Genomic DNA, 26,176 nt, shown 5'->3' on the forward strand with positions numbered 1-26,176 from the left:
TGAACAGTAGATGGATCAACTGAAGGACTATTTACAGGACCATGTGCATTTGTGTCAGGCGTTTGATGGATTTTTTCTTGAGGACATCAATTTCTGATACTGGTCATCTGCTGCAATAGTTTTTCAGGTCTTCAACTTCCTGTTTTGTCTTCCACATGTCTAGCAGACTTTTTAAGGACACTATAGCATGGTGTACACCATGCTGAGACCATGCCACTAAATTTGTGTTTTTTGGGTTTTATCATAGATGTAACTAAAGAATGTGAACAATTTTGATGTCCGTGACAGGTTGCTGATAACAAAGTGCCTAAAGAAACAACTTATAAAAGTTTTTTTTGCTAAACTGTAGACACAACATTTCATCCAATAAGTTGGGTGCCTTTATACTGGAATGATTCATAGGTTATGCTTAAGTGGTTTAACAAGCAAATAAACAAGCAACACATTTCTCTGGGACAAATGAGTAAAAAAGCAGACAATGTCCAAAGAAAAACCTTGAAATACCTTCAGAAAGCAGGAGAACTATTACTTAAAACAACTTTAAAAGATTAGAAGAAAATCTGAGTCCTGGGAAGTAAAATATGATAAAGAACCGAGGGGTGGCTCAATACTTTTGCACAGTGCTGTATTTATTTTACAATGACATCATTTGTAGATGTATTACAGAAACAGGTTAAAAAGAAAAATGCAAATTTTCTGATTAAAAATTCTCCCAAATGAACAACATGATGACGACAACCTTAAGCCTTATAGAGCACATCTTTCCCTGAATATATTGTGTCTTATTGTAAAAATATGGAAGTAGGCCTGCCTGAGCCATCTCTAACATCTGGTTTAGGTTTGTAATGCTTAAAGTAAGGATGTGTTATTACTAGTTACTCATTTTTCTTACTTTTAACATGAAGTGACATCTCAAACATTTTTAAAAAAAACAGCGATTATTATCAATATTCCTTTCCTTCCTTAAATTTAGAATGAATTACCATGAAGAAAACAGCATGACAGTGTAAATAAATCCATATAAAACAGGTATCAGAAGCTTTCTAAATAAATAATGTACATGACACAGTTACAATACTTTCTCAGAGCAATAAGAAAACAGTTGCTCAAGTGTAAGACTATGAAAACACAACAAAGCAAGAAATCAGTTAATAGCTGATACTCAACAGCTGCTTTTAACAGATGTAACAAAATGCATGTTTACTACTCTATCTGCTTCACATAAGGGGGTCCTTATTGCTAATCATCAACACATCATGTAAGATAATTAATAATCAAGAGATCGTGACACATCTTTAATGATCAGAGCATGAGAATGTAAAGAAAAGTTAAACGGGCTGTTGAAGCAAATGTCCCCTAAAACCTTATTGCCACATAAAAGATTGGCAGAAGCACTTGGCATGTCTTTGGTCCTAGGAGTTTCTCACAGTATTTAACTCTGAATGAACAAAAGTTAAGGGACAGTGGAAATACTGCACATGTGACAATGTTTCTTGAGATATCGGGTCCATAATCATGCGGTCTGAGTTCAGCAGTTTACTCACGAGTTTGTTTGTGTGGACAAGAATGCACATTCATGCACGAGTATTAGAAAGAACCTATTACCTACTTTTGGTACTGATTTACTGATTTACTGATTTATGGGAGCATTTCTCGTGTTTTTGTTTTTTTTGACAGAATGTTTTGCTCCTTCATGAGAGTGGTATGAAGATTCATATCACGGAAGCAGATGACTTCCAATAAGACCTGCATGCACACACACCCGAGCCATCTTTGGAGTTAGAGGTAGCTTCCCAAAACTAAATACAGAACAATTGAAAACTTTTCGGAAAAACTGCTCTTTATTTTCCGCGCTTGTCTCGTCACGCCTGTGTGACGCCGTTTCACAAAAGGCGGTGATGCCCCCACAGAGCTTTTTTGGTAAGATGGAATGTCTCAGGAGAGCACGGTGAGCACAACGGTTCCTTTGGTCTTTTTCAGGATGTCCACAGCCTCAGCATGAGTCACGCCCTCCAGGCAGTGTCCATTCACAGCGATGATCTGATCGCCACGTTTCAGCCTGCCGTCCTCGATGGCTGCCCCCTGCAGGGTGCAAAGAGCCCGCCGTCAAGAACACGCCAGAGATCACAAAGGGTTTCAAACACTAAAATACATTCGGTATGACAAATGTAAAGAGAAGAAAACCTTAATGTCATCAGCTGGTTGCAGCCTAATAAAATGTTGTGTGTCTCAAAGAGTTCAGCAGGTTTTACAAACCATAAACAGGATAATATTGTAAAACTTTTGTGTCTCTTTTCTGAACACAATTAGGAGAACGCAAAGGGCGTCTGTGTTTGAGTTCAAAGACACACAGTGAAGATGGTAGTGAGGGCCGAATGCTGCCTGTTGGTGTGCTTTCATGGCTGATGATCTGTTTTCATCGGATCCAAAGCAAATGCAAAGATATGATGTTGAAAGTGAGAAGTCCCGAAAAGGAAACCTGGCAGATGTTTTCTCACCTTGCTGAAGATAGTTTTGATGTAGATCGGAAGGTCTCCGTGAGGGCTGCCAAACCCTCCTACAATGCTGAAGCCCAGGCCTGCCGAGCCTCTCTCCAGAGTGATGGTCTTATATGTGCGAGGACTGCGGGGAGCAGAATGCAAAACCATCAGTGCTTGTTACTGAATTTGCCTGCATGCATTTTTCTGCAGTAAAGGGAGCTGAGGTCTGTCTTTTTAGGGGGTGTTAAGATTCTCACCAGAGGTTGTTGTGAGAGCAGGTCTGGCTGTTGGGTTGGCCTGACGATGAAACATGCACACCGCTGTGATCCTGTGAGCTGCATCCGTCAGAATCTGCTGTCACCTGGTCACAGACACACAAACACACACAGAAATATGAAGAGTACAGTGGAGAAATGTTGTGCTCTTTCGATATTAATATCATCATCTATCAGGAAGGAGTCTGATTGGCTTCCTTCAGTCTACAGTGCATGACAACAACAATGACGAGTCAGTCTTGGAGTACATGAAGAAACAGATGGAGACAACGTAGATCCATAGAAGAATTGTGGCATATTCTTTATGATGCCCTCCTGCCAGGTTTATAAACATAGAAGAAGAAAAAAAATTGGACACAGTGTACCTGTAGGCAAAGTATATTCTTAGCAAACACTGATTGGATTTAGAGTGTGGTGTATCACTTTCAGCCCATGTTTTTTTGCCTAAAACATTAACAGAACTGAAGATAAGCCTTTTTACCCCTATTACCCCGATTTCTATCTCAGTTGAAATTAAGAACATTTGTTAAACAATCAGATATTCTTTTTCTGAAACACATTGTTTTACTTGCCCTAACAAGCCCAATTCCCAAAAAAGTGGGACGCCGTGTGAAATGTAACAAGATACTGAATGCATTGATTTGCAACCTCTCAACATATCAAATGCCGAAAGTAAGACATTAGTAAAATATTAAATTAACTAAATATTGACATTTTACTATGCAACAGGTTAATAACATGGTTGGGCAAAAAAAGAGCATCTTAAGGGGGCAGGGTCTCTCTGAAGTAAAGATGGGCAGAGGTTCAACAATCTGCAAAAAACTACATCTATAAATTGTGCAAATTACTCTCCATGACTAACTGACACACGAGTCCTGACAAGCATTTCATTTTCACCCCAGCGACACAAATCTATCTAGATGCTTATTGCATGATTACACAAGAGTTCTTGGACTTGTTTTCTATGCTCAATAATGTCTTGGTGAGTTTGCTAAAAGTAAAAATGACCTGGTGGAAGTGCGCTGGGACACATCACTGTCTTTCTTTGACAGTGCAGGGGAAAAATTTGCTGACCTTATCACACAGAAACTTTCTGCCTAACAGCCATCACGTACTGACTGCCGTATGTCTCAGTGTGACACTACCTGCAGACTGATGGCGCCGGTGGCGTTCCTCAGCAGGGCTCCAGCATGGTCATGAGTCATTCCCTCAGTGGGCACATCATTGATGCTGAGGATCCTGTCTCCTGTCTGAATGACACACGTGCACACACAAGCACACTTTTACTAATATATGCTTGTTCGGACACTGCATTAGATTTGATTGAATCTCTTTGCAGGTACTCTAACCTAGCTTACTGCCACTACAAAGACAGCTACGTCAAAATATTGCCCCAGAATATTCTCCCTTCTAACTGATATGCATCACAGCTAAAAGAGCTTCTTTTTTGCAAAAAAGAGAAGCAAATCAAAAGTGAACATTTAACTCTTAGTTCTAAATGCAAATGATGACAGAAGGTGAACTGCCATTATGAGATGAAGAATACAGTAATAAATCGTTGCAGCGCTCACCTGTAATTTACGAGTTTTGGCGGCCAGTCCATTGGTATCCATGGTAGCAATAAAAAGAGGTATGTTGCCATGGGGACTGCCCACTCCACCAGCTACACGGATGCCCAGGGAGTCACACGGATCCTGTGGCGATACCACAGATGCATTAAAGTCCTTGTTAGTTAACAACTGTGAGTCATACGGCACATTTTGCACATGATGTTATCATCTGAAGAAGCTCATAGAAAAATAAAGCTTTCATTTCTGTATCAAATCAAATCAAATCAAATTTATTTGTATAGCACATTTCATGTACAAACAGTTCAAAGTGCTTTACATAAAATAAAAGCATTGCAGCAGGGAGTGCAAGAAGCATTAAAAATACATAAAATAATATAAAGAGAAACAAATAAAATCATTTAAATGAATTTAAAATCAGGCAACAGTCTAGATAAGTTAAAAGATATTTCATGCATAGACACATGAGAAAAGAAATGTTTTTAACCTGGATTTAAAAATGTCTACATTTGGTGAAAATTTAATCTCCACTGGCAGTTTGTTCCACTTGTTTGCAGCATAACAGCTAAATGCTGCTTCTCCATGTTTAGTTTGGACTCTGGACTGGACCAGCTGACCTGAGTCCTTGGATCTTAAAACTGGTGTGATGTGTTCAGATCTCTTAGTCCGGGTTAAAACTCTAGCAGCAGCGTTCTGGATGAGCTGCAGATGTTTAATGCTCTTTTTGGGAAGTCCAAAAAGAGTGTACTCAATGTTACAGTTCTCAGAAACGTACCCTGTATGGCATGGAAAAAAGGCCAAGAAATACCGGACACCTTTGTTAAATACTAGAAGTACAAATCATCACAGGAAACTTTTTTATAAAATTGTATTTTTTTGGGGGGCCATGGTACAGGAAAACAAATAAGCTCAGCTGTTGGTAGGTAGGTTTGAGCTGCAGTGGAGAGGTGGCCCTGCAAAAGGAGTCTGGTTCGAAGCCTGGCTGTGACCTTTTTGTCTCGAGTTTGCATGTTCCCCCCTGTGCCCACGTGGGCACAAGTCAACAATCAGCTTCCGTGAACATCTGTCTCTCTTTGTCTTTTCAGTCTGTAAGACACCGACTGCACTGTCAGACCCCATCAACATTATTTTCAGCTTATTCAGCATGTTGAATCAGCCATGGGTCTATCAGAGAGAAAACACGCATAATTAACTGTTCAGCAGAGTTGGAGAATCCATGATTTCACCCAGGTAATGCGGTTTCTTCTCTTTTTTGTTGTTGTCTGATTTTTGTACACTTCTGTCACTAAAGACGCAAAGATTCTATTTTCAAGGCACAGTTAAAGCAAAATAAGCAATCGCTAGAACGTTCCTGCACCTCATTTCTTAGTGTGTGCGGTCCATTCAAGTAAGCAGGTTATCTTTAATTTGGAATTTGTCACATAAAAAGAGAAGAAAAAAGTTGTTGCACCGACAGTTTCTGTAACAAATCATGGGAAAGTAATGAAAGCAATTTTTGATACAGATTTTTGCCTTACCCTTTGCATTATTACTGTTCTGATGTCAGGGTCTTGAAGAGCTGCAGGAGGTAAAAGAAATGAAAATCATACTTTCTCCCCATAGAAAGTTGTCGGATTTAAAGATTTCAATCCAAATAGTGAGCAGGATTTATGCATTTCACATAAGTGAACGCCAGTGCTTACTGTAGCTCCCTGTTCTGTTATTGGTCTCCCTCTGGTGGCTAAAGGACACATCACATCCACTTGGGGGTGTCAGAGTGGAACAGTCAGAGTCTTCGCTCTGGATAAAACACAACTTAAAATATTCCTAAGTTCACAAAACACTTTTGTTAAAATGGTGCACGAGACTAATACCTGTTGTGCAGACTACAGTAAAGTGACTGAGCTCCAGAATTTAGGGCTGTCTTTCATCATAGTTTCATCATAGTTCAAATTAAAACATGATCATTTCTCCATCTGATAACCTCAGGCCTTTCTGTATTTTCTTCCCTGTCGCTGATAAGCTCCAGTCAGCCAAATCAAATCATTTACCTGACTCCGCTGTGAATACTGCACACCGGCTTTGAAACGAGCTACTTCCAGGTGGACTGCACCACTGCAACTCTGGGAGTGACACATTTCATATCAAGAGGAGGTCATAAAAAATGCACAACATGCCGCTTATTGGTGTGTGCTCTTTTGTATAAGTGTGAATGAGTCAGACCTGTAGAAGCTTCTGTGCATGCTCCTGCGTTGCTGCACGGACATCCTCCGCATTGATTGACAAAATTTGGTCACCAAGCAATAACCTGCCATCTGAATCTGCTACACCTCCTCTGATGATATCTGACACAAAGATGCCCGTGTCATTGCTGTCGGAAGAGAACAGAGGTAAAAAACGGTCAACCCAAGGTTAAAGAATACATTTGGTCAGCTGTGAGCAGGTTGTTTTTTTTGCATAACTTTGTAACACACCGTGCCAGAAAAATGATGCAAATGCTACTAGATGAAGAGCATGATAAAAGTAAGAACCCTTCAGATATTGGTGTCTCTGCCTTGAGCTCTGTAGGGTCTCCAGTTGGTGGACTGAAGGTGCACCTATTTTCATAAAGGAGGTACTGCTGAATTCCTTCAATTTAGTTCACGTAACCCCTTAAATGTGGATTCTAAAATTATTACCTGTCACAAATGTTTCACAATTTCACAAAAAAAAAAAAAAAGTCACAGCCAATTTTCTCTAAAAACAGAAAGACCAGTCATTAACTGAGCACATAGGGCCTTTGCCTCTGCGACATTCTGCAGAGTGACACAAGGACCAAAAACCTTGTATAACATAGCCAGCGAATTCAAATTTCCAGAGACCCTCCACCCATTGTAGTTAAATGCTGAGCTGCGTTCAGCCAGGAACTTGCTACGAGACAAGCCGGAAGTTCAGATTGAATCTTGAATTGAATTGAATCTTATATCCAGCCAATTTGAGGGTGATGCATAACAGGAACAAGACCACATTCACAGATCCAGAAGAGGCCCGTCTGTATGCAGAACGTCTCTTCGGTCAAGGAAACAGCTGAGACACGCACCTTAAAGCCCATCGCCTTCGAGAGTCGGTGAGGGCAGTAAATATCAATTAGATGGGAGACAGAGTGGACTGTCACCTATAGACTAATACATGTCTATAGGTGAAAAACATGATGTGAGCATAGAGTGAGTAAGTAACCTATAGCGTAAACACACTTAAGGGAACAATCTCTGTTTGATATAATTGCTGAATTTGAGATCTTGACATGATAGGGCTTTTTTTTCCTCTTTCTTTTTCTCCTCTTTGTTTGTATTTCTATAACTCAGAACATTTCCTTTTGGACAGTTACTTTGTTTTTTGTTTCCCCACCAGCTGGAATGCAGATTTCAATGGCAGCTTTACATGTTTTCCTGAATGAACAGGACATTACACACATGGGACTTTACTTTAAAGTTAAGATGTCAGGGCTACTAGTCACCGATGGGTGGGCGGGAAACTACGCAGGGCCATTTGGTGTGTCTGAATGAGTATAGGCCCTACAGTTTGGACTTTTATGTTGTGTTATGTTATGACTACTGACTTTGGAGTTTACATTTTCTTTCAGTGTATGCAATAGAAAATACTCAATCTTAATTTTGAAACCAAAATAGGTTTCGTTGCTGGATTTTACAACTGTAGTTACTAGGTGACTATATTTAAGGATCAACAGTTCAACCACAATTGGTTGCTACAGTTGGAGCTTATTCTCTGTTCAGAGGGTTCAGACTACACATTACTAGTAAAACTGACAATTTTCTGATCTTTTATGTGTATTAGTGTACTTAGGGTGGAACGGGAGTGGGAGGGGGAAGGGAAGTGAGTGGAGTGTCATTAAGTTCATGGTTACATATACCCAGCAGAGAGAACAGAAAGAGAGACCAGGAGATGCCTGTAATCAGCATATGTAATGCACAGCGAAATGCAAAAAGGTAAGCGGCGGGGGGGATAGCATTTTGCATATGGAATGTAAATTGTATTAATGAACCATTCAAAAGAGGCACAGTGCCTGCTTCATCTTAAATAACTGCTAGCTGACACACTTGTTGTTTTTTTTAACCAGAAACACATCTGAAGAAAGACTTACACTAAACTTGGGTGCAGGTGGATACAGATATACCACTTCAACTTTTCAGAGAAGGCTAGAGGAACGGCCAGTCTGATTCGTAGGGGAGACTGTAACTGTAACGACCCTCTCTGCTTATAAGCTGACACTCCCCACCATTTAATTCTGAACTGAAGAAGCCTGTCGGATAAGAAGTGAAAGGTCTTCAAGATCCAAAAAGAAGTCCAGTTGGCCTTATTCAAGCTCTTATGATCACCATGACCTGGATGACTGAGAATCTTCATCAACAAGATCACACATCCTGTCAACAAATGTGGTTTAGGTCTGGGAAGGTTGCAGCGAGCTTGAGGTTAACAGTGAGTTCTGAGAAAAATGGCATTGGTGGCTATTTGATTAATCTTTGACCCACTGACAGAAAACTGGCAAGTGTTATTCTTCAAATGCTGCATTAAATGCTGCATTAAATGCAGCGGTACTGGTTTGTCAGAGGCAAGCTGAGCACTATGACATAGCTGCTTTGCAAAGGTTAATTTATAACAAAGAACACATGCCACACATGTTACTTCACAAAGATCTCAGCTACAAAACATAGCTCACATTTACAGCTGCCTTTGGCGCACATTAAACCTTGAATGATGGCGTTGACTCAGGTTGAGTTTGGCTGCCTAAACTCAGTCACATATCCACCAGACATGGTCCAAATCTACATTTTCTTCGAGCCACTCCTCGGCATCACTACATTTGCCACAACCCATGTCAAAGCCGGCATATGACATTTGGGCCACATCTGGCTCATACAACACATTCTATAGAACAACTTAAATGCAGCTCATGACCTTTGGGCCAAAGTCTTCTCCAAATAACACTTACCAGTGCTGCGACGGAGCTGTAAGCGTCATAAATATCTCAGTTCAGGCACAAGTGTGTGTCATTTTAATTGATTGCACTTCACTCCATGACCTCACAGCGGATACAGAACAGCCACCTTTCTCACACACATCTTTGGGGATCTGTCTGAAATTAAATCATAACTTTAAGAGCTTTTTTTTTTTATTGATTTTTCAGTGATTTGGCTTATTATAATGACCAGACATTTATGAATCGATGATACTTTGCTGTGGTTCTCATACCAAAATCACGTTTGTGCTTTATTAACTTTTTTTTTTCTCATGCTCCCCAATTTCCGGGAGAAGATTTCCCCAGTGGCAATAATGTTTTTAATTTCCAAGACAATTTTGGCGATGAACCCTTTGAAAATCATTTGTTCGTTTATTAGTACATGAGTGTAAAATTAAAATCTGTCTTTGTGACACCAAATTTGCACACAATATTTGATAGTTTCCCATCTAAGCTGCACGGGGTTCAGCTGTGAGCCTAGCAAGCTGGAGGCTCGTCATTTGTCAGAGCATCATGACTGTACCTCTTCCCCACAGTGGTGAACCCCAGTCCCTCTCCAGGACGAGGCCTGAGCTCCAGACTGAAGACATCCCACAGATCCTCCTCCCTGTAGGCCTCCTGGTGCCTGAAGACACTCAGTTGAACCCGCTGGGTGGTGAGCCGCAACACAGCGATGGCCTCATCATGTGTGGCCTGCCGCAGGTCTATGCCATTTACCTTGGGAGTAATGAGAGTGAGATTAACGGTAGAAAGTTGTGTGCAGTGTTGTATAAGATTGTGTTAAAATGCATAGGCCTACATTTACGAGAGACGTTTATATTGTCTGTGAACTTTGAAACGAAAGAGACAGTTTTTAGTTGACAAACACAATGCTAATATTGCTCCTCCATGTAGCATTAATCGACATTCTTGACCCTGCGGGTGAGAGCTCCAGTAGAAGCCACAGAGCTTGCAAATAATTTCTGCACCTGTCACAGATATACAGTAGCTTACATACACTGTGTAAAAACACACGTAACCTTTTTTTTTTTTTCCAAAGTTTGACATGAAACCAGACTAAACATTTCCTGTTTTAGGTCAGTTAGGATTACCAGAAATATTTCTATTTGCTAAATGCCAGAATAACGAAACAGAGAATTTATTAGAGGATTTTTTTTATTCTAGTTTACAGACACTAAGATTACAATGCGCTTAAACAGTTTGGGAAAGCCCAGCCGATCATGGTGTCAAGGCTTTGAAAGCTTTTGATAGATTAGTTGAAAACATTTGAGTGTGTGACAACATGACAAAATCAACAGAAATCAGCCAAGATATCGGAAGGAGAAATGTCGACCTGCAAAACCTTTATCCTTGGGTACAATTTCCAGATGCCTGAAGGTGCCACATCACACAGCTCAGGAAGGAGACAGGTTATGTGTCCCTGAGATGAATGTGGTTTGGTGCGAAATGTGCGTATCAACCCCAGAACAAAAGCAAAATACGTTGTGAAGATGCTGGCTGAATCAGTTTTGCTGCAGGAGCGACTGGTGGACTTCACAAAATAGATGGCATTATGAGGAAAGAACATTATGTGGGAATATCAGCCAGGAAGTTAAAGCTTGGGCCCAAATGGGTCTTCCGAATGGACCACGACCCTAAGCATAGGCACAGCCAAATTATTCACAAAGTGGCTTAAGTCAGTGTTTTGGAGTTGCCATCACAAAGCCCTGATCTCAGTCCCATAAAAAAAAGTAATAATAATGAAGTAATAAAAAAAATTCTTTCTCTCATTATTCTAGCATTTGGCAAAGAGAAATCATTCTATTAATCCTAACTGACCTAAAGCAAGAGAAGTTCAGTCTGGTTTAATGTCACAGTTAAGTAAAGCAAATGCACAAGTTAATTTGTAGACGTGTAGAACTGCACAGCAACATTCCCACTGTAGACGGCACGACAGAAACTGACAAAAAGTGGCAGAGGACAATTCAGAGGATACAAAAGTGAGAAATGAATGTGAACTAGTTCATAGGACTGAGAGAACCTAGTTCAGAATTTCAAATGGTGAACCGTGAACATGAATGTGTTCAGTTCTAATCCAAGTGAGCTGAACTTGCACAACACTGGTTGTGTATATGGAAAATATTCAATCCTCAGTATCTTTTGATAATCACAAAAAAGAGGTACGTAGCTATCGGTACACAGAAATAAAAATATTTTTTAAGACTTTTCCCCAAATTTAGAATTTTATATCCAAATCAACTCATTTTAACAAGGGATTCTGAAAGCTACCAAAACAAATGTTTTAACAATGTTAAAAAGGCTAATAATGCAGTGCCACATGGTGCTGCTTTTGGTTTTAGTTTATATGTGAAAGACAAAAAAAGGGAAGTAAAGAAAGTCTTTACAACCTTCCTAAATAACAGACAAAGCAAAAACAGCTTTTGAAAGAGCTGTGCGCTCTCCACGCCTTCCCTGATTTATTTAATATCTTTGTCAGCTGGCACTAACAGGGATGAGCCCGCGTATGTCGCCTGTTGTAACAGGGTCAACAATGATCTGTCATACTGTCATTATGTACCGCTGAATTTTGATATTTTCCGTCTGGAACAAATGCTCTTTGAAATTACAGAAGATAAACACACACACACACACACACACACACACCTACTGCTGTTTGTAGGCCACGACGCATCCACTGTTATATTAAGTCAGCTCCCAGCTACCTACACCACAACTGTCATTCACTGACTGAAAGTCAATGTTTTGTCAAAGAACCCTCAGTCATGACAGCTCATGGTTTGCTGGATTTTATCACTCTTTCCAGGGATTCAAACAGAACGAGACTGAACTATAATTACATCCCAAATTTTATAATTTGTACTTGTATTTAACAGTCCCATGAGTCTACACTAATGAGAGTGAGACTGTCCACAGTCAAAGTCACTGCACTCATTGGCCAACTCCAACATGTTTAACTTGTACAGCTGATTACAGGAGGTGGAGCTCCTCCATTAGAATTGAAATACAGCTGTTGCACAGACACTACAGACTTTACTTTACTTTACCACTTTCACCTACCATACTCTAGTCTAAGACATCTTAAAGGGATAGTTTGCCTCTTTTGACATGAAGGTATATGACATCCCATATTAGCAATATCATTTATTAAGCCACCTGCCGATAGCTGCACCTGTACGGTGTTTGCTGCTCGGAAGCAGGGGACTGCTCGGTCTGCACTTCGGTCAGCACGGTTTACACAGCCCGTAGTGATACGAAGGTAGAGAGAAAATAGCGCCAAGCGATTGTGAGGTCTGACTTTTTCTGGATGAACGATTTTGTGCTGCAAATGTATTACTCTTTTGAACGCATATTGTTTTGAGAAGCAAAACGCTTTTTTTTTTGTGGCCCCAGCCAACTAGAAGGACTACCTTCGTCAACGTCAAAAACGAGGCTGGAACTCACTAATTAATTGACATTAGTTTGTAAAAATCTGTTTTCACTTTGACATGAAAGAAGCTTTTTTTTGCCAAATAAGCCAAATCATATTGACTATGATTTAAATTTCTAAAAGCAACAAACAGGAAAAACATCCAAGAAGAGTAAATACTTTTTTATAGGCATTGTATAAGCTTTATGATAACATTTACAGATGCTTTGTTCTTATATATAAATCCAGGTCTATGCATGGAATCTGCACGGTATCTTTTAATTTATCTAGACTGTTGCTTGTTTTTAATAATTTCGATTTCCATCCATCCATCCATCCATCCATCCATTTTCTATACCCACTGAATCCGTCGGTCGGGTCACGGGGGGGGGCTGGAGCCTATCCGAGCAGTCAATGGGCGAGAGGCGGGGAACACCCTGGACAGGCTGCCAGTTAATTTTGATTTCATTTTAATTATTTTATTTCTTTCTCTTTATATTCTTTTATGTATTTTTAATGCTTCTTCCACTCCCCGCTGCAATGCTTTTATTTTATGTAAAGCACTTAAAATTGTTTTGTATATGAAATGTGCTATACAAATAAATTTGACTTGACTTGACTATAGAGGGTTTTTTAATCTATTTTATAGAGTTTCGTAGATATATCTTTGTTCAAAAACCTAGCTTTTCCTGAAGCTTTCTATACTTGAAGTCACTGAAGTTTTTAACCTGCAGGTTGCACTTTAAAGCTTTCCACTAAAAACTTTTTATTTCTCAGCCTATGAACAAACTAGAAACACAAAATGAAAACTATTTGAGATGTTTAACCCTCAGCTCTCATGGTAAATGACTGACTTTGCCCTCGTGTTTCATGTCTAGGCTTTGCCTATGCTATGCTGATGTGCGTCGCTCCCGTCTCGAAGGGTAAAACAACACGTATATATCCCCAGGTTAGAATGGGTTCATTCTTTTTTTTTTAAATCCTTGATAGAATAGCGTGTTGAATTGCAAGCAAATAGTGCAGAAATTAAAAACAACACAGAACCTGAGTGATGGAACTATTATAGAATGTCTCCAATCAGAACAGGTCTTGAAAAATAAACACAATAAATATGGTAATAATAAAAATAAATGATCCATACTGTTTAAGTAAAAAATAATTCAGACTATATCTGAGTTTTTCGGTGTGTGTGCTTGTGTGTTATACCTCTAATATCTGGTCTCCAGCCTGCAGTCTTCCATCTTTCTGTGCTGCTCCTCCATCATTCACTTCATGGATTATTACTGCCCCCTGGTGTAAAATGCGGAAAAAAAACAGTCATCATTTCCATAATAAAAGAATATATTCACTATATTTCCTAACTTGAGGCTGAAAGACTTTCTTTTTTGGGGTTATCAAGGATGGATAAAACATTTGATGCCACACTGTGCACAAATAAAACAAATGAACTCTCACAAGAAGTGTTCACTGAAATTTCAGATATGACATTCCTGTTCTCACCAGCAGAGAGTCACATCCTCCGACAATGCTGAGGCCCAGGCCTACATTTTCTTTACAAATCTCTATGGTGGTTTCTCTTCCCGCAACCACTGGGCAGCTCAGGGGGTCAGAAGTTGTGGGATTGGCGCCTAGCCAATCAGAACGCTCCACCGAAGAGGACTGCGCGGTACTGAGAGATGAAGAGATGGGGGAGGAGACCCGAGGGAGGCGGGAGGGAGCAGCAGGGAGAGAGCATGGGTAGGAAAGTGATGAAGGGAGAGGTAGAGAAGAAGAGAAAGAGAGACTCTTGGACCGGCTGACGGAGAGCTTGACAGTGACCCGGTGCTTGAGAATCAAACTGGACACCTGAATACAAAGAGGGCAGGCGAGTCATAAATCATTAAGTCAGTTCAACCTTGGAGAGCAGATAGTGCAGCGTTTCTGTGTGTGTGCATATGCGTTTGAACCTTTTCCAGCGACAGTCCAGCCACAGGTTCATCACCCACTGCTAGGATTCTGTCTCCAACCTTTATCCTGCCGTCCTGTGAACAGGGACAAGAATAAAAATGTAAGATAGGCAAAATGGATGAAAGACAGATGGAGGGGAAGTTAGATTAAAAAAGTAAATCAAACACGCCCTCTGGACAAATATCTGCATAAGTGCTGCCTGGGGCCATACATGAAAGCTCATTAGCACATGATGACATCTCTGTTTCAGTGTTAATTTAGTGGAAATATTTCCAGATATATTAGTACACCATTGATATATCATTTTGATAGACAAGCTATTGCCGGTCAAAAAAACTCAGGCTTTACAGAATTGAAAAATTATTTAATCATGTGCAACCCATGTGCTGAAATAATTCCAGCAAGTAATCAAGTAATTCCAGAGATGAAAGTTAGGAGAGTTATGAGATCTTTGATAATGAAGCCTAAAATCATGGAACTGAAATTGTTCAAAGTTACATACACCCATCGTGGACTTGCATGTCATGGAAATGTTTGGCTGTGTGTGATTTTCAACCGGGTGGGGCAGAATGGTTTTAGGTCTGTTTCTTTCTTTTAGCCAGACTTTGCCTTTTGCTTTGTGGGTTTTCTTTCTGTATCCTAATTTACTTTGAGTTTTATTTTGAAAGCATTTCTTTCTCTGCGCAGCTTAATTTGATTTGTTTGCTGCCTTTGGGTCCCACCTGTGTAAAATGTAAATGAGAAAAGAATACATTTGAAAATCTCATAAACTAACAATTTCACAAAAAAACCCCCACAGAAAACACTTCAGTTGCTGAAAATTAGACATTTTTACAATAAAGTTGGGTGTAAGTGATACTAAATGCATGTTACAACTGATTAGGTTAATTTGCAACACGTCAATAAAAGGATTGGGTATAAAAAGAGCACCTTCGAGAAGCAGAGTCTCAGAGGTTCAGCTATCTGCAAAAAACTGCTACGAGAAATTATAGAGCAATTCCAGAATACTGGAGACATCTCTGTGTGCAAGGGACTGTGAAACACCACTGTCTTCTCTGGGCCACAGTTCATCTAAAATGGAGGCAAAATCGAAATTTTGTCAGCACTCAGTTCAATAGCCTGCATCTCTGATGGTTGGGGGTAATGATGCCTATGAACCTGTACATCTGGAAAGGCACCACTAATGCTGAAAGGTACATACAGGTTTCAGAGCAGCTTACGTTCCCATCCAGATTAGATTTCAGCAAAACAATGCTAAACCACATACATCCAGACCTCTCTTCAGCTAAAAACATTCAGAGCATCATGAAACTCAAAATATGGCAAAGAACACCCAGGACTGTTGAACAGCTAGAATTCTATATCAAACAAGAATGGGATAACATTCCAGCAAATGGTCTTCTCAGTTCCCTGACGTTCCCTGACTGTGGTTAAAAGAGGGTGGAATGCTAGACAGTGGTAAGCACAGCCCTGACTCTGTCCCTGTAATCTCCTTGTGACCCAGGATTTTTCCTTGTTCTCTGCCATGTCTTCTCAAACCCTTCTAATTTGTTCTTTTTTCTGAATCTCTGAATATCTGAGTCTAAATCCTGTTTTGCAAACCATGTTGCTTCAGATATACATTTGGATTTCTGTTCCCATCAATGCCTTTCGTTGGGTTTTATAGTTTAGGTTTGTTAAAGTTTCTTTATTTCTCCATCTGACTGGCTACATTTCCGCATTTTTTATTTTTCCAGGATTGACACCGTCAGGCTTAACTTAAATTTGCAGACGTACAAAGAGAAAGCCCTCTGAAGGGAAATTTGACGGTCAGATTAGAAAAGTTGTTGGGCCATAATGATCAAAGATATGTTTGAATAAGTACAGATGAGGTATTCAACCCCCCAAAAATCGATGTACCAACTTTTAATCATGGTGGTGGTAGCATCACTGTCTGGAGTTGTTTTGCTGCCAGTGGAACTGTACATTGTACAAAGTATCTCAGACTTCATCAGAATAACCTCAAACTGTCAGCCAGAGAAGCTGAAGCCCAATTTTATGTTCCACGAGAACAGTAAGCCCAAAAAGCCATCAAAAACTAGTTTTGAAATCGATAAAACAGGCTTATATCAAACTTTCAGAATGGACTGCCTATATTCCTGACCTCAACCCTTGTTAAAATTCACAGACAGCGCTTAAAAGTCAGGTTCATGCCAAAAGAGCAGCAATTCTGCCAAGAAGAGTTGATGGCTTCCAAGAGTAGTACATCTAGTAGTACAAGTAAAATTTTGACCATGAGTTAATACAGAAAAGAAAACAAAAACTTTGATGTTTTTATTTCTCTTTTGAAAATGTCTGTTGCAGAATCATCATGTCCCAGAAAAAGAACTGCTCAAAGAAATAACTGAAGCTCAGTATTGTCATGACATGGTTGAGGTGTAGTGCTGTGGGCTTCACGAAGTAATGAGATCTCTGTATGGACAACTTGTATATGCTATTGTAGAAGACGGTGAAGAGCAAGATCAAGTCATTCTGTGATGGTGCCCCACCTTACTGGCAGTGCCGTGCTGGATCAGGGACCTGACTACCACTCCTTCTTTGTCGTCGATGAGGCAAAGGCCCAGACCTACATGATCCTAGAGAGAGAGAGATGAGATAACCAATGCAGACAGCTAACCACACATTTGATTTCTTTACGTCCTGTGCTGGTGTCTGGTACAAGAGGTCTGACAATGGTTAAAGCCAAGACATGTTAAAACTAGACACTCTACCAGCGGTGAAGGTGTTGTACCTGAGGTAGGAAGATGTGCTCCACGTCTCTGGATAATCCCCCACCCTCTGCAGGCCCTGGCTGGGAGTCCACTGTGTCCTTACACTGCCTTCTCATTCCCTTGTCCATTTGACCCCCTTTATTTCTAATAAGACCACAAATAAAAAAAAAATCTTGATTGACTCATCAAGATCTTTATTATTTTCTTTTCAAGTTAGAGAATGTGCAAATAGCACATGACAGTCACGTTACCTGATCAGAATGATCTTGCATTTAGATGGAGTGTTGCTGATGATGGTGGAGGCATTTTGGTGGCTCCGGCCGTACAAAATCTGACCATTAATCTGAAAGAAGCATAATGTCAAGCACTTTCTCCTAAAAGAAAAGAAATCGTCTTCAACTTGTCTGTTTCATCATCTCTATTGTAGGGTTGCTTGTTTAAAAAAATAAAAAATACTCTACTCTAAATACTTCAAATGGTCATTTTTATGATAAATCTGCGGCAAATACACAATTCTTCTTGTGTTTTTAATGCCTCAAAATCACAATTACTGCTGATTTGTCTTATTTTCTATTGGTTTGTAAATCGTTCTGCTCCGTCTCCTTCTAACCTCCAACAGCTCATCCCCAACCTGTATCCTCCCATCCAAACCAGCAGGCCCTCGAGGGTCAACGTCTGCAATCTTGACACTCATGCGGGCCCTGGAGCTGTCCTTGTTGTCTGCAAGGCTGATTCCCAGACCGGGAGCAGCGGGGTCCTTCTCCAGCTCAATCATGTGGAGCTTTCCCGACAGACTGCCGTAGCGCTGAAGCATCTTTTCTAGGGGAGAGTTAACAAACAGGAGGTTGTTAGGAGGAGAAGCAGATGGGTCAACCAAAAGGTTTGGCATACCACGTGTAATGGCTGACACATGGAGACAAGTGGAGAAGTTTCACAAGCCGGAGGACAGCATGTGTGGTGCTGCTGCATTTTGCCTGACAGGGATGTCAGACTTGTTGAGGAAAAAAAGAACAATGTCTGTGCTTCAATTCAATTCACTTTTGTAGTATTTCATAAAGGAAAGACATTTAGCACATTATAGCACATTGGGTTGGTGATTAAAAGAAAGAAAAAAAGGCTGCTCACACTTAGTCTCCTGTCCTCATATATTCACAATTAGTGCAACTGTATACATAAAAAAACATGGATGTCACTTTGAATGTTATAACTGTAAGGTATCTTGGTCTGGCATGACATCTGTCTTTCTGTAAAGGATGGTTCTGGGATTTCTGTGCTCTAGGAGATCATTAAAGAAGCACTGAAGCTCAGTTCGACAAGCTTTGATGAAAGGTGCCACTTTGATACTTACGGTTCGTTTTCTCTCAGTTAGGAATCAAATGAATGTGTGAGTGTAAAGTTTCCTGAGCCTCTGGGCTTCGTAGGACCCCTATATATGTCTGTCTTTATGATGCACACTTACTCCTGCCGGTGTCGTCCCCATCTTCAACTGCCGTTGTGACATTCACGGGGCTTCTCCGATCCATTTTTTCGGATGTTGGCGAGGGTGCCTTGGGGAGAAGGTTTGCATTATTGAAAAGGCAGAGTTTGAGATGCCTCAGGGGTCCCTCAGGCCTGAGTAGAACGACCCCCGAGGCTTGTTCAGTGTGCTTGATGAGGCAGAGGCAAAAAAAAACCAAACCCCAAAACAAACTGACGAACTAGATGAATTAATGAACACGGTTTTAATGTCAGCTAAAAATAACATGAAAGATGACCAGAATCATGCATTATTTTGTAGCAAACTTACAAGTTCATGGGAAAATAACTTCAAAAGAATGCACTGTGTATTTAGAGTTATACATCTCCATCAAAGAGGAAAAAAAAACCCACAAAGGGTTTTTAACAAACAAGGTAGCTGCAAGGGGACTTTGAACTTCAGGGGTTCTATCTACAAATATGCACGTTAATTACTTTCGTTGCAAGTTGTTTGGGTGCAAATACAAGGCTGCTTTTAAGATGCTGCATACCTGTGGTAACACACAACAATGTACCAACCTTAAAGGGTGTGGGAGTGAAGGGGTTTGCAGGGGAGAGACTAAGGAAAAGACTGCTGAGAGTCTCTGGTTCCTAAAATCATGTAGGGGAAACACAGATATGGTTCTGCACACAATGCTTCCAAAACAGAAATCAAAATAACCCCCTTTCTTCAGCCTTTTTGGATTACTGTGTGGGTGTCAATGACTCATCAAGCTATATACAATACAGTGGATATATAGTCTCCATACACTACAGCCATGCACAGCCAAACCTCAAAGCATATTAAGTCTCTACACTTGAAAAGCAGTGGAAAAGGATCATTATCTCGAGGCTGGAGTATGCTCAACACCTCAGTAATTTCTCTGAAAACAAAAAAAAAACGTGGCAACACACTGAGGAACGAGCAGCATTACCTTGCTGTTGTGTGAGTTGGAAACCGATGTTGGAGTTAGTCTTTCATGATTGACGATAGTAGGAGACTGTTGGCAAAAAACACAAGACGCGGAGTAGACAGGTGAGACCTATGACCTTCAAACATGAAATACAATGTTGGTTATATTATCAGTCAAAGCTTTTTCGATTTCATTTGTTTTTCTTCCAAGTGGAAAAAGTGGTGAATTTTGACCCACTCCTATTGACGACGTTGCCCGTAGAGGTTTGTGGGCATTTGTTTAACCCCAGCTCTCTGAAGGTCCAACAGAAGCATTTTAATTAGGCTGAGCTCTGGACTTTGACTGAACCATTGCACCACCTTGATTCTTTTCTTTTTCAGCCATTGTGCTGTAGATTTGCTGCTTTGCTTGGAATCCCGCCGCAGCCATTGTGTTACACAATTGGTATCAGGGGTTTCTGCTGATACGCTGTTGGTTTTCACCAAACGTGTGTATTATGACCAAACACCTACACTCATGGCTTGTTTGTTCGCACAGAATTTTTCCCAGAAGGCTTGTGCTTTGTCTTGTGCGTCATTCTGCCACTTGAAGACCAACAAACGAGATGCTCGCACTTGCTTATGATTAGATAATTACGTACATCTGACTCTCACTCTCTTAATTCCTTCTGTAGCAATACACAGTGCTTCTGCATTTTGGCTTGGTTTTGTTATGACACAGTGTAATATTTTTCATGATGTTGTGATATGTAAAACCACAGGACTGAAAGCGGACCTGCTGTCTTTTTCACTTAACCATAATTGACCGGAAAGAATTCTGAGGCTGTAAATACACCTGCTGTTTCACCTCACGTTCACGTAAACAGCCGTCTTCATTTCGCCTGTGTAGTACACTTGTTACGCCAGATTACCAGAAGCTGCTTTACAGGATGTTAACAGAAGCACTCTGATAAACAGTGAACACGGATTCAATGAAAGAGCCTTTTTTGACCTTAAGATCACGACAGAAAAAGCAACAGCGGCGGCATCGTAGATCGTACGTAAGGCTCCTAGACTGAACACGGAGGGAGTAACTGACGATGAAAAACCTGGAAACATCAAAAGTAAGCCTTACACTCCCCCCCACCATATTGCAGCTTGCGTACACGTAAAGGTCATTTCTGAGGACGCACAGAACTGACACACCAAACGAACACAGGATCACACCAGGCAGCCATGATAAACACGCGTACGTGTCATTATCAGCTTAAGTCGACAGAGATGTTCGGTGTACAAGTTGTTTCTGAGATGCTGTACCTGAGACCCGTGCTGTCCGGCCTGCACCAGGAAGACCACAGAGTCTCCAGCCCTGCGAATGGCCTCGACTGCCTGCTCATGGCTCGCATCCCTTAGGTCCACACCACTCACCTTGGCCAAGAAGAAAGATATTACAACACATTGCAAATGCGGTCATTGTGGGTCAGGAAAACCTTTTCTCCCCAGAATGTTCGGCTGAAAAACTTGGTTTTATTTCTTTTCTGAAATTCTCTGAAAAATCATTGAATGCCAGGCATTTTCATTCACAGCACTCCCAAAGACAGCTATTGAGAAATGATAAGACATTTTTAGTTATTTTTTTTGGTCTGTGTTGAACGAAAAATGCTTAACAACTACAATAGAGTGACATGTTTTCCAGGCTTCATCTGCCCAGTGTGGGCAAGTCTGTGCTCACAGGAGCCTCAAATTTGGTCTTCTGCTGTTATAGCTTATTTGCCTCAAGCTTCTACATTTTGTGCATTCTGATTTCACTCTGCCCATTCCAGAGGGGAAAAAAATTGTTTTCTGAGTTAAAGTAGCCCTTTTTGTAATCTCAAACCAGCCTGACCTTTCTTGTCTGATCTTCCTGAGATCAGCAGCTTTACCACCTAGAATTGGCTCTTATTTTGTCCTCAAATCTAAAAAAAAGCACTTCAATGATTTTATTAATTGTACTTAATGTCAAATTAACAGTCCATCAAATTGAAATACAATAGAGATCAAAACCGGCACAAAATTGCTGTTGCAGCACACGTACATATATTACATACTAATGCAGCAAACACATACATTCCTCTTTGGCTTTTCAGTTCATGTGTTGTCTGCTCACGAACACTCACATTTGCACAAACACACCATTGTTTCCTTCCGTGTCTAATGCATGCGTCTCCATCTTTGTGTCTGCAACACACCATTACACACGTCACGTACAAACACACATACCTCTAGTATCCTGTCTCCAGTCCTGAGGGTGCCATTATGTGCTGCCGGGCTGTCGGGACTGATGTGCTTAATGAAGACACCCCTCATCATCTCTCCGCTGCTCAGTCTCCGGCCCATGCCTCTGCCTCCCATTATGCTGATGCCCAGGGACTGGCCTGGTGCTCGAGTCAGCCGCACTCTGAAACACACAGCAGGATGCATTTCACAAGTATCGTAGAGCTTGATGATCCTACTACAAGTACAGCCACAGTGATGAATGTGTGATCCAAATATTTCTGCAAAAATGCCCAAAATGGGAAAATGTATGCTTTTTTTTTTTTTTTTTTTTTCCTTTCAGTCTCCCACTTTCCACTGTTTAGTCGTGCTTATTGAATTTCTGGGATTAGGGCTAAACAACAGAATATTACAACCGCCAAGGAGCCACACAAAAGCTGTTTCTTTTTTTAGTGTGCAGGGCATATTATGAGATTTATGCAAGTGGGACGACGTCACAAATGCAGTAAATGCAAGCTGGGAAACTAGTCTCTTTCTCTGGACCTGCTCATGGGAAGTCTGTTGTGCTGCTCTACTCCTTATGTGGACATAATTTGGGCTGAGGCATAACTCAGTGACAGTGAGCCCCATCTGACCCAGTCTTGTCAAACAACTTTCCCCGTGACCAGTTTAGGGTAGGCATAAAACATACATGGTTAGATCTAAATATTAATGCATGCATTAGAGATTATCTCTAACAACCGAGAATAGTACCAACCCAGAATTTTGGTGAATCCTTAAAATACACGCTCACATCAACCAAAGGCTTCCCTGTACAAAACAACAGGTGAAGTGAGACTGGGCTGAGTACAGAGGTGTTGAAGGGCACCACAGACAGAGTTTGAAAACCCCTAGAAAACGAAAACTTAACCAAGTTTTCGTTTTATATTCAGTGAATATTAGTTTATTCACTCACCTTTTAGGTTGATCCCAATACACTGTGGCCTGAGAATGAAGCTCTTCATCTCGCTCTTCTTTACCATCCACCTTTACCTGCACTTCTGCCTCTTGCACAGCCTCTCTGCGTTTTTCCTCTTTCTTATTCTTTTGAGGTAAAGATTTTGGAATCTGCCAACTGTTGAGGTGAAAAAAAAAACCACACAGACAGGAGTAAATCATTTGGATTTAATGCGATACTGAGAGGAAATCCTTATGATTAATTGTCTACAAATGCTCAACGAAAACATTCTTCTGCTGCAGTCTCAGATGTGAGAATTTGCTGGTTTGAGCTGTTTTCTGTCATGCAAATTGAATGTTTATGTTAACTGTGGGCATTTTTAACTCTTTTCAAAAATGTTTTAATCCAGCATCATTAACTCTTGGTGTATATGATAATTATTAGTTGGAGCCTAAGCTCTCAAGGTTCAAGGTTTCAATTCTTGACACACAAGTTACTATGACCAACTTGTTTTGATGGGCCTCAAGACTATACATTTCTACATATATTCTGCCTGTGAGGTCCCAGTAAAATGGTGTCTTAAGGTTTACGTGTGCATGTGGGTGCGTTAAAGTATCTCTGTTTACAGTATATACAATATGTGTCAGTGTCAAAAAAAAAGCTGTAGAGAAGGAAAGACTTTTTCATGAATATGTTTAACGGTGGAGAGCTGTAATAAGCCCAAGGATGTGAGTGATAGCACTGCTATATGCACAGCAGGAGCCCATAGCCAGTAAATGTTCAGAAGAGGGCAGAACAAATGGCTCTACCAGGGGCTGAAAGAGAGTGGCCAGGAGAGGGATAGGATCCAGGCAGGGAGGAGAAGCAAAATGAGGGAAAGAGCTAAAGAACCGGGCGAGATGACAGAGGGTGAGATGAAAGACAGATGTAGTCACACACAGACAAAGAGATAGAGATGTGATTGAAAGATAAGAGAGACGAAAAGGCTGAGAGAAATGGGAGGGAGGGAGGGAGGAGAAAGGCAGAAGCATGAAGATGGAGTGAAAGTAGGGACAGACAGAAGCGAAACAATTCATTTTCGCTGACAGTCAGCACTGAGATCCATAAGCGAACAGCTAAATATAACCCAGAGATTCGACGCTGGGAGAAGCTTTTGACTTAACCACGGAGAAGAATGGAGAGGAGAAAAGAAGGACTGGAACAAAAACACACACGGTGCTGGCTGCATACTGAAACACAAAGTTTCCTCATGGATATGATTAATTAAAGGGACAGATAATAACTCAGATCATTGAGCTGCTGGGTAACTGAGTGAAGTGTTACAGCAAAGCAAAAAAAAAAAAAATCAAAAGCCTTCTTTCAACTCAGTAAAAATCTCAGAGGGTATAGCTATTCCACAGTGTGAATTCTCTACAGCAAACATCAATTTGTAATAAAGCTGGAGCCTCAAAGTCTAACAAACTCTTTGACAGCTTTATATTGCACTCTCGAGCCCAAGCAGGCATTAGGTGACCATAAATAACAAGCTGAAACCTTTGGCTCTTATAGTACCTTAAGTCTGAGGCTGGGGTGATCTTAGGAGCTATGGCTGGGCTTTTGAATGCAGCATTGAAAGAAGCAGAGGCCCTGACTGTGGGTGGATCTGGAGTTGGAGCTTTAAATTTCACTGAAGCAAACGGTCTGAGAGTGGATGAGGCTGGCGGACTGGAGGACCTGGCCGAAGTTGATGTAGGCTCAGGAGAAGGAGGTGGTAAGGTGGGCGAGGAGGAAGTGCTGTCTGTTGAGATGGAGGCCAGAGGGGGCAAACACAGACGGGTTCTGTGCTCATCCACCCGGTGAGCTGGTACATAGGTTATGCTGAAAGTGGGGGTGGGGTAAAAAAAAAACATTTTAAACGTTAATCACTTTTCTTTGTCCTCTTTTTGTAATTCTGAATCAAGCGAGAGAATAATGGTGAAGAAAGTAAACAATCTGTTTATTAGGCACTATTTGATCGGCTTTACCAAGGGTATTCTCCTGTTAGTTCGTATCATATGTGCCCTAAAAGTTGAGAGTTTTGTGACTGTCGAATGTCTTTTAAATTTCTGCATAAATAAGACCTAAACTGGATTTCTTCATTTACAAAAAAAGAACCAGCTACACAATTACACACAGGCTCCGAGGCTTAAAGACAAAAAAAACACGCTGAGGCTTTCAGAAGTTCAGTTTAAGAGCCTGCTGTTCAAACAAGTGGAGATGACATTGTTCAATGTTGTATTTTTTGTCACTTTGGAGCCTTCGAGCTAACCTCGCTCATAACGTTGGTATTATGCAACAGGTCACCAGCATGCTACACGGAACATTTGCTTCTAGCTACTTTACTTTCAAAACCTTTTTGTTCATTGATACTTATCTAAACTGTTGGTTGGTTTGGATTGTTGTCAGGGGTGAAAAAAAATGTTGACAGTACTGACGGCTGAGTTAGAGTTATTAACCAAAGAATGTTCTGGCGCTTAACTTTCTCTGTGAGAGATCACCATAGATGTAAGTATATCTGAATTCACTGCACTTCTCCAAATGACTTTAGCGGTGATGAATCATAAAGATATAAAATCAGGATTGAATCAAAATAGAGCATCAGTCTGGAAATGCTTAAAGCGACCACGACAGGTTGAGCCGTGTGACAAAAGAAACAGGAAAATATGTGGATGAGATCAGTTTTATTGGGAATTCAGTTGAATTTCCAAACTCTTATATTTTATTGTTAACGGAAAAATGGACTTTTGAAGCATGCGTGGAGTGTCGTATAAATGCAGGGATGATTAAAAGCCCAACACCATTATCTGCATGTGGTAGTTTGATTTTTCAGACACTTGGTTTTGTACAATTTCAGCTGGAGTAACACGTTTACATACATTTTGAAATTCTGGTTTCGGTCAAACCGTGCTCAGCGACCTGTCTGCACTCTTGAGCTTGTGTGCTGGTCTGTGTGTTTAAACCCAGCAGGCTCTGGAATCTGCAGGGAATCCTGTTGATTCCTGATTGTGTCGGTTGCGTCTTATCGCTGATTATGATTCCTTCCTGTATCGTGATTTTGCTCTGGTTTTTGATGTGGATATTATCCATCCTTCCACCCATTAATTTTCTATACCCACTTAATCCAATTCAGGGTTGTGGGGATGTTATTATTAGATGCGAG

At 40.7% G+C, this 26,176-nt stretch overlaps 1 protein-coding gene across 2 annotated transcripts in view; it reads right to left on the reverse strand.

Moving 5' to 3' along the window:
• Positions 1 to 675: 675 nt before the first annotated feature.
• Positions 676 to 26,176, reverse strand: part of LOC142378359 (multiple PDZ domain protein) — a 61,350-nt gene continuing 35,849 nt past the window's right edge. Inside the window, exons 21-44 of one of the 2 annotated variants that reach the window (XM_075462770.1) lie at positions 24,550 to 24,855; positions 23,017 to 23,175; positions 22,068 to 22,245; positions 21,126 to 21,236; positions 19,852 to 19,917; positions 19,457 to 19,528; positions 18,882 to 18,969; positions 18,033 to 18,241; positions 17,674 to 17,765; positions 17,443 to 17,566; positions 17,201 to 17,287; positions 14,672 to 14,746; positions 14,226 to 14,570; positions 13,932 to 14,015; positions 9,843 to 10,036; positions 6,526 to 6,673; positions 6,354 to 6,425; positions 6,006 to 6,102; positions 5,841 to 5,881; positions 4,327 to 4,449; positions 3,901 to 4,005; positions 2,738 to 2,841; positions 2,499 to 2,622; positions 676 to 2,082 (exon numbers count right to left, since the gene is read on the reverse strand). In XM_075462770.1, coding sequence (XP_075318885.1) covers positions 1,936 to 2,082; positions 2,499 to 2,622; positions 2,738 to 2,841; positions 3,901 to 4,005; positions 4,327 to 4,449; positions 5,841 to 5,881; positions 6,006 to 6,102; positions 6,354 to 6,425; positions 6,526 to 6,673; positions 9,843 to 10,036; positions 13,932 to 14,015; positions 14,226 to 14,570; positions 14,672 to 14,746; positions 17,201 to 17,287; positions 17,443 to 17,566; positions 17,674 to 17,765; positions 18,033 to 18,241; positions 18,882 to 18,969; positions 19,457 to 19,528; positions 19,852 to 19,917; positions 21,126 to 21,236; positions 22,068 to 22,245; positions 23,017 to 23,175; positions 24,550 to 24,855 — 3,151 coding nt within the window. In that variant the 3' untranslated portion in view covers positions 676 to 1,935. Of the gene's footprint in view, positions 2,083 to 2,498; positions 2,623 to 2,737; positions 2,842 to 3,900; positions 4,006 to 4,326; positions 4,450 to 5,840; positions 5,882 to 6,005; positions 6,118 to 6,353; positions 6,426 to 6,525; positions 6,674 to 9,842; positions 10,037 to 13,931; positions 14,016 to 14,225; positions 14,571 to 14,671; positions 14,747 to 17,200; positions 17,288 to 17,442; positions 17,567 to 17,673; positions 17,766 to 18,032; positions 18,242 to 18,881; positions 18,970 to 19,456; positions 19,529 to 19,851; positions 19,918 to 21,125; positions 21,237 to 22,067; positions 22,246 to 23,016; positions 23,176 to 24,549; positions 24,856 to 26,176 lie in introns of both variants that reach the window. The other variant, XM_075462769.1, reaches the window with a different exon arrangement.

The sequence above is a fragment of the Odontesthes bonariensis genome, chromosome 4 (genome assembly GCF_027942865.1).
Source record: "Odontesthes bonariensis isolate fOdoBon6 chromosome 4, fOdoBon6.hap1, whole genome shotgun sequence".
NCBI lineage: Eukaryota > Metazoa > Chordata > Actinopteri > Atheriniformes > Atherinopsidae > Odontesthes > Odontesthes bonariensis.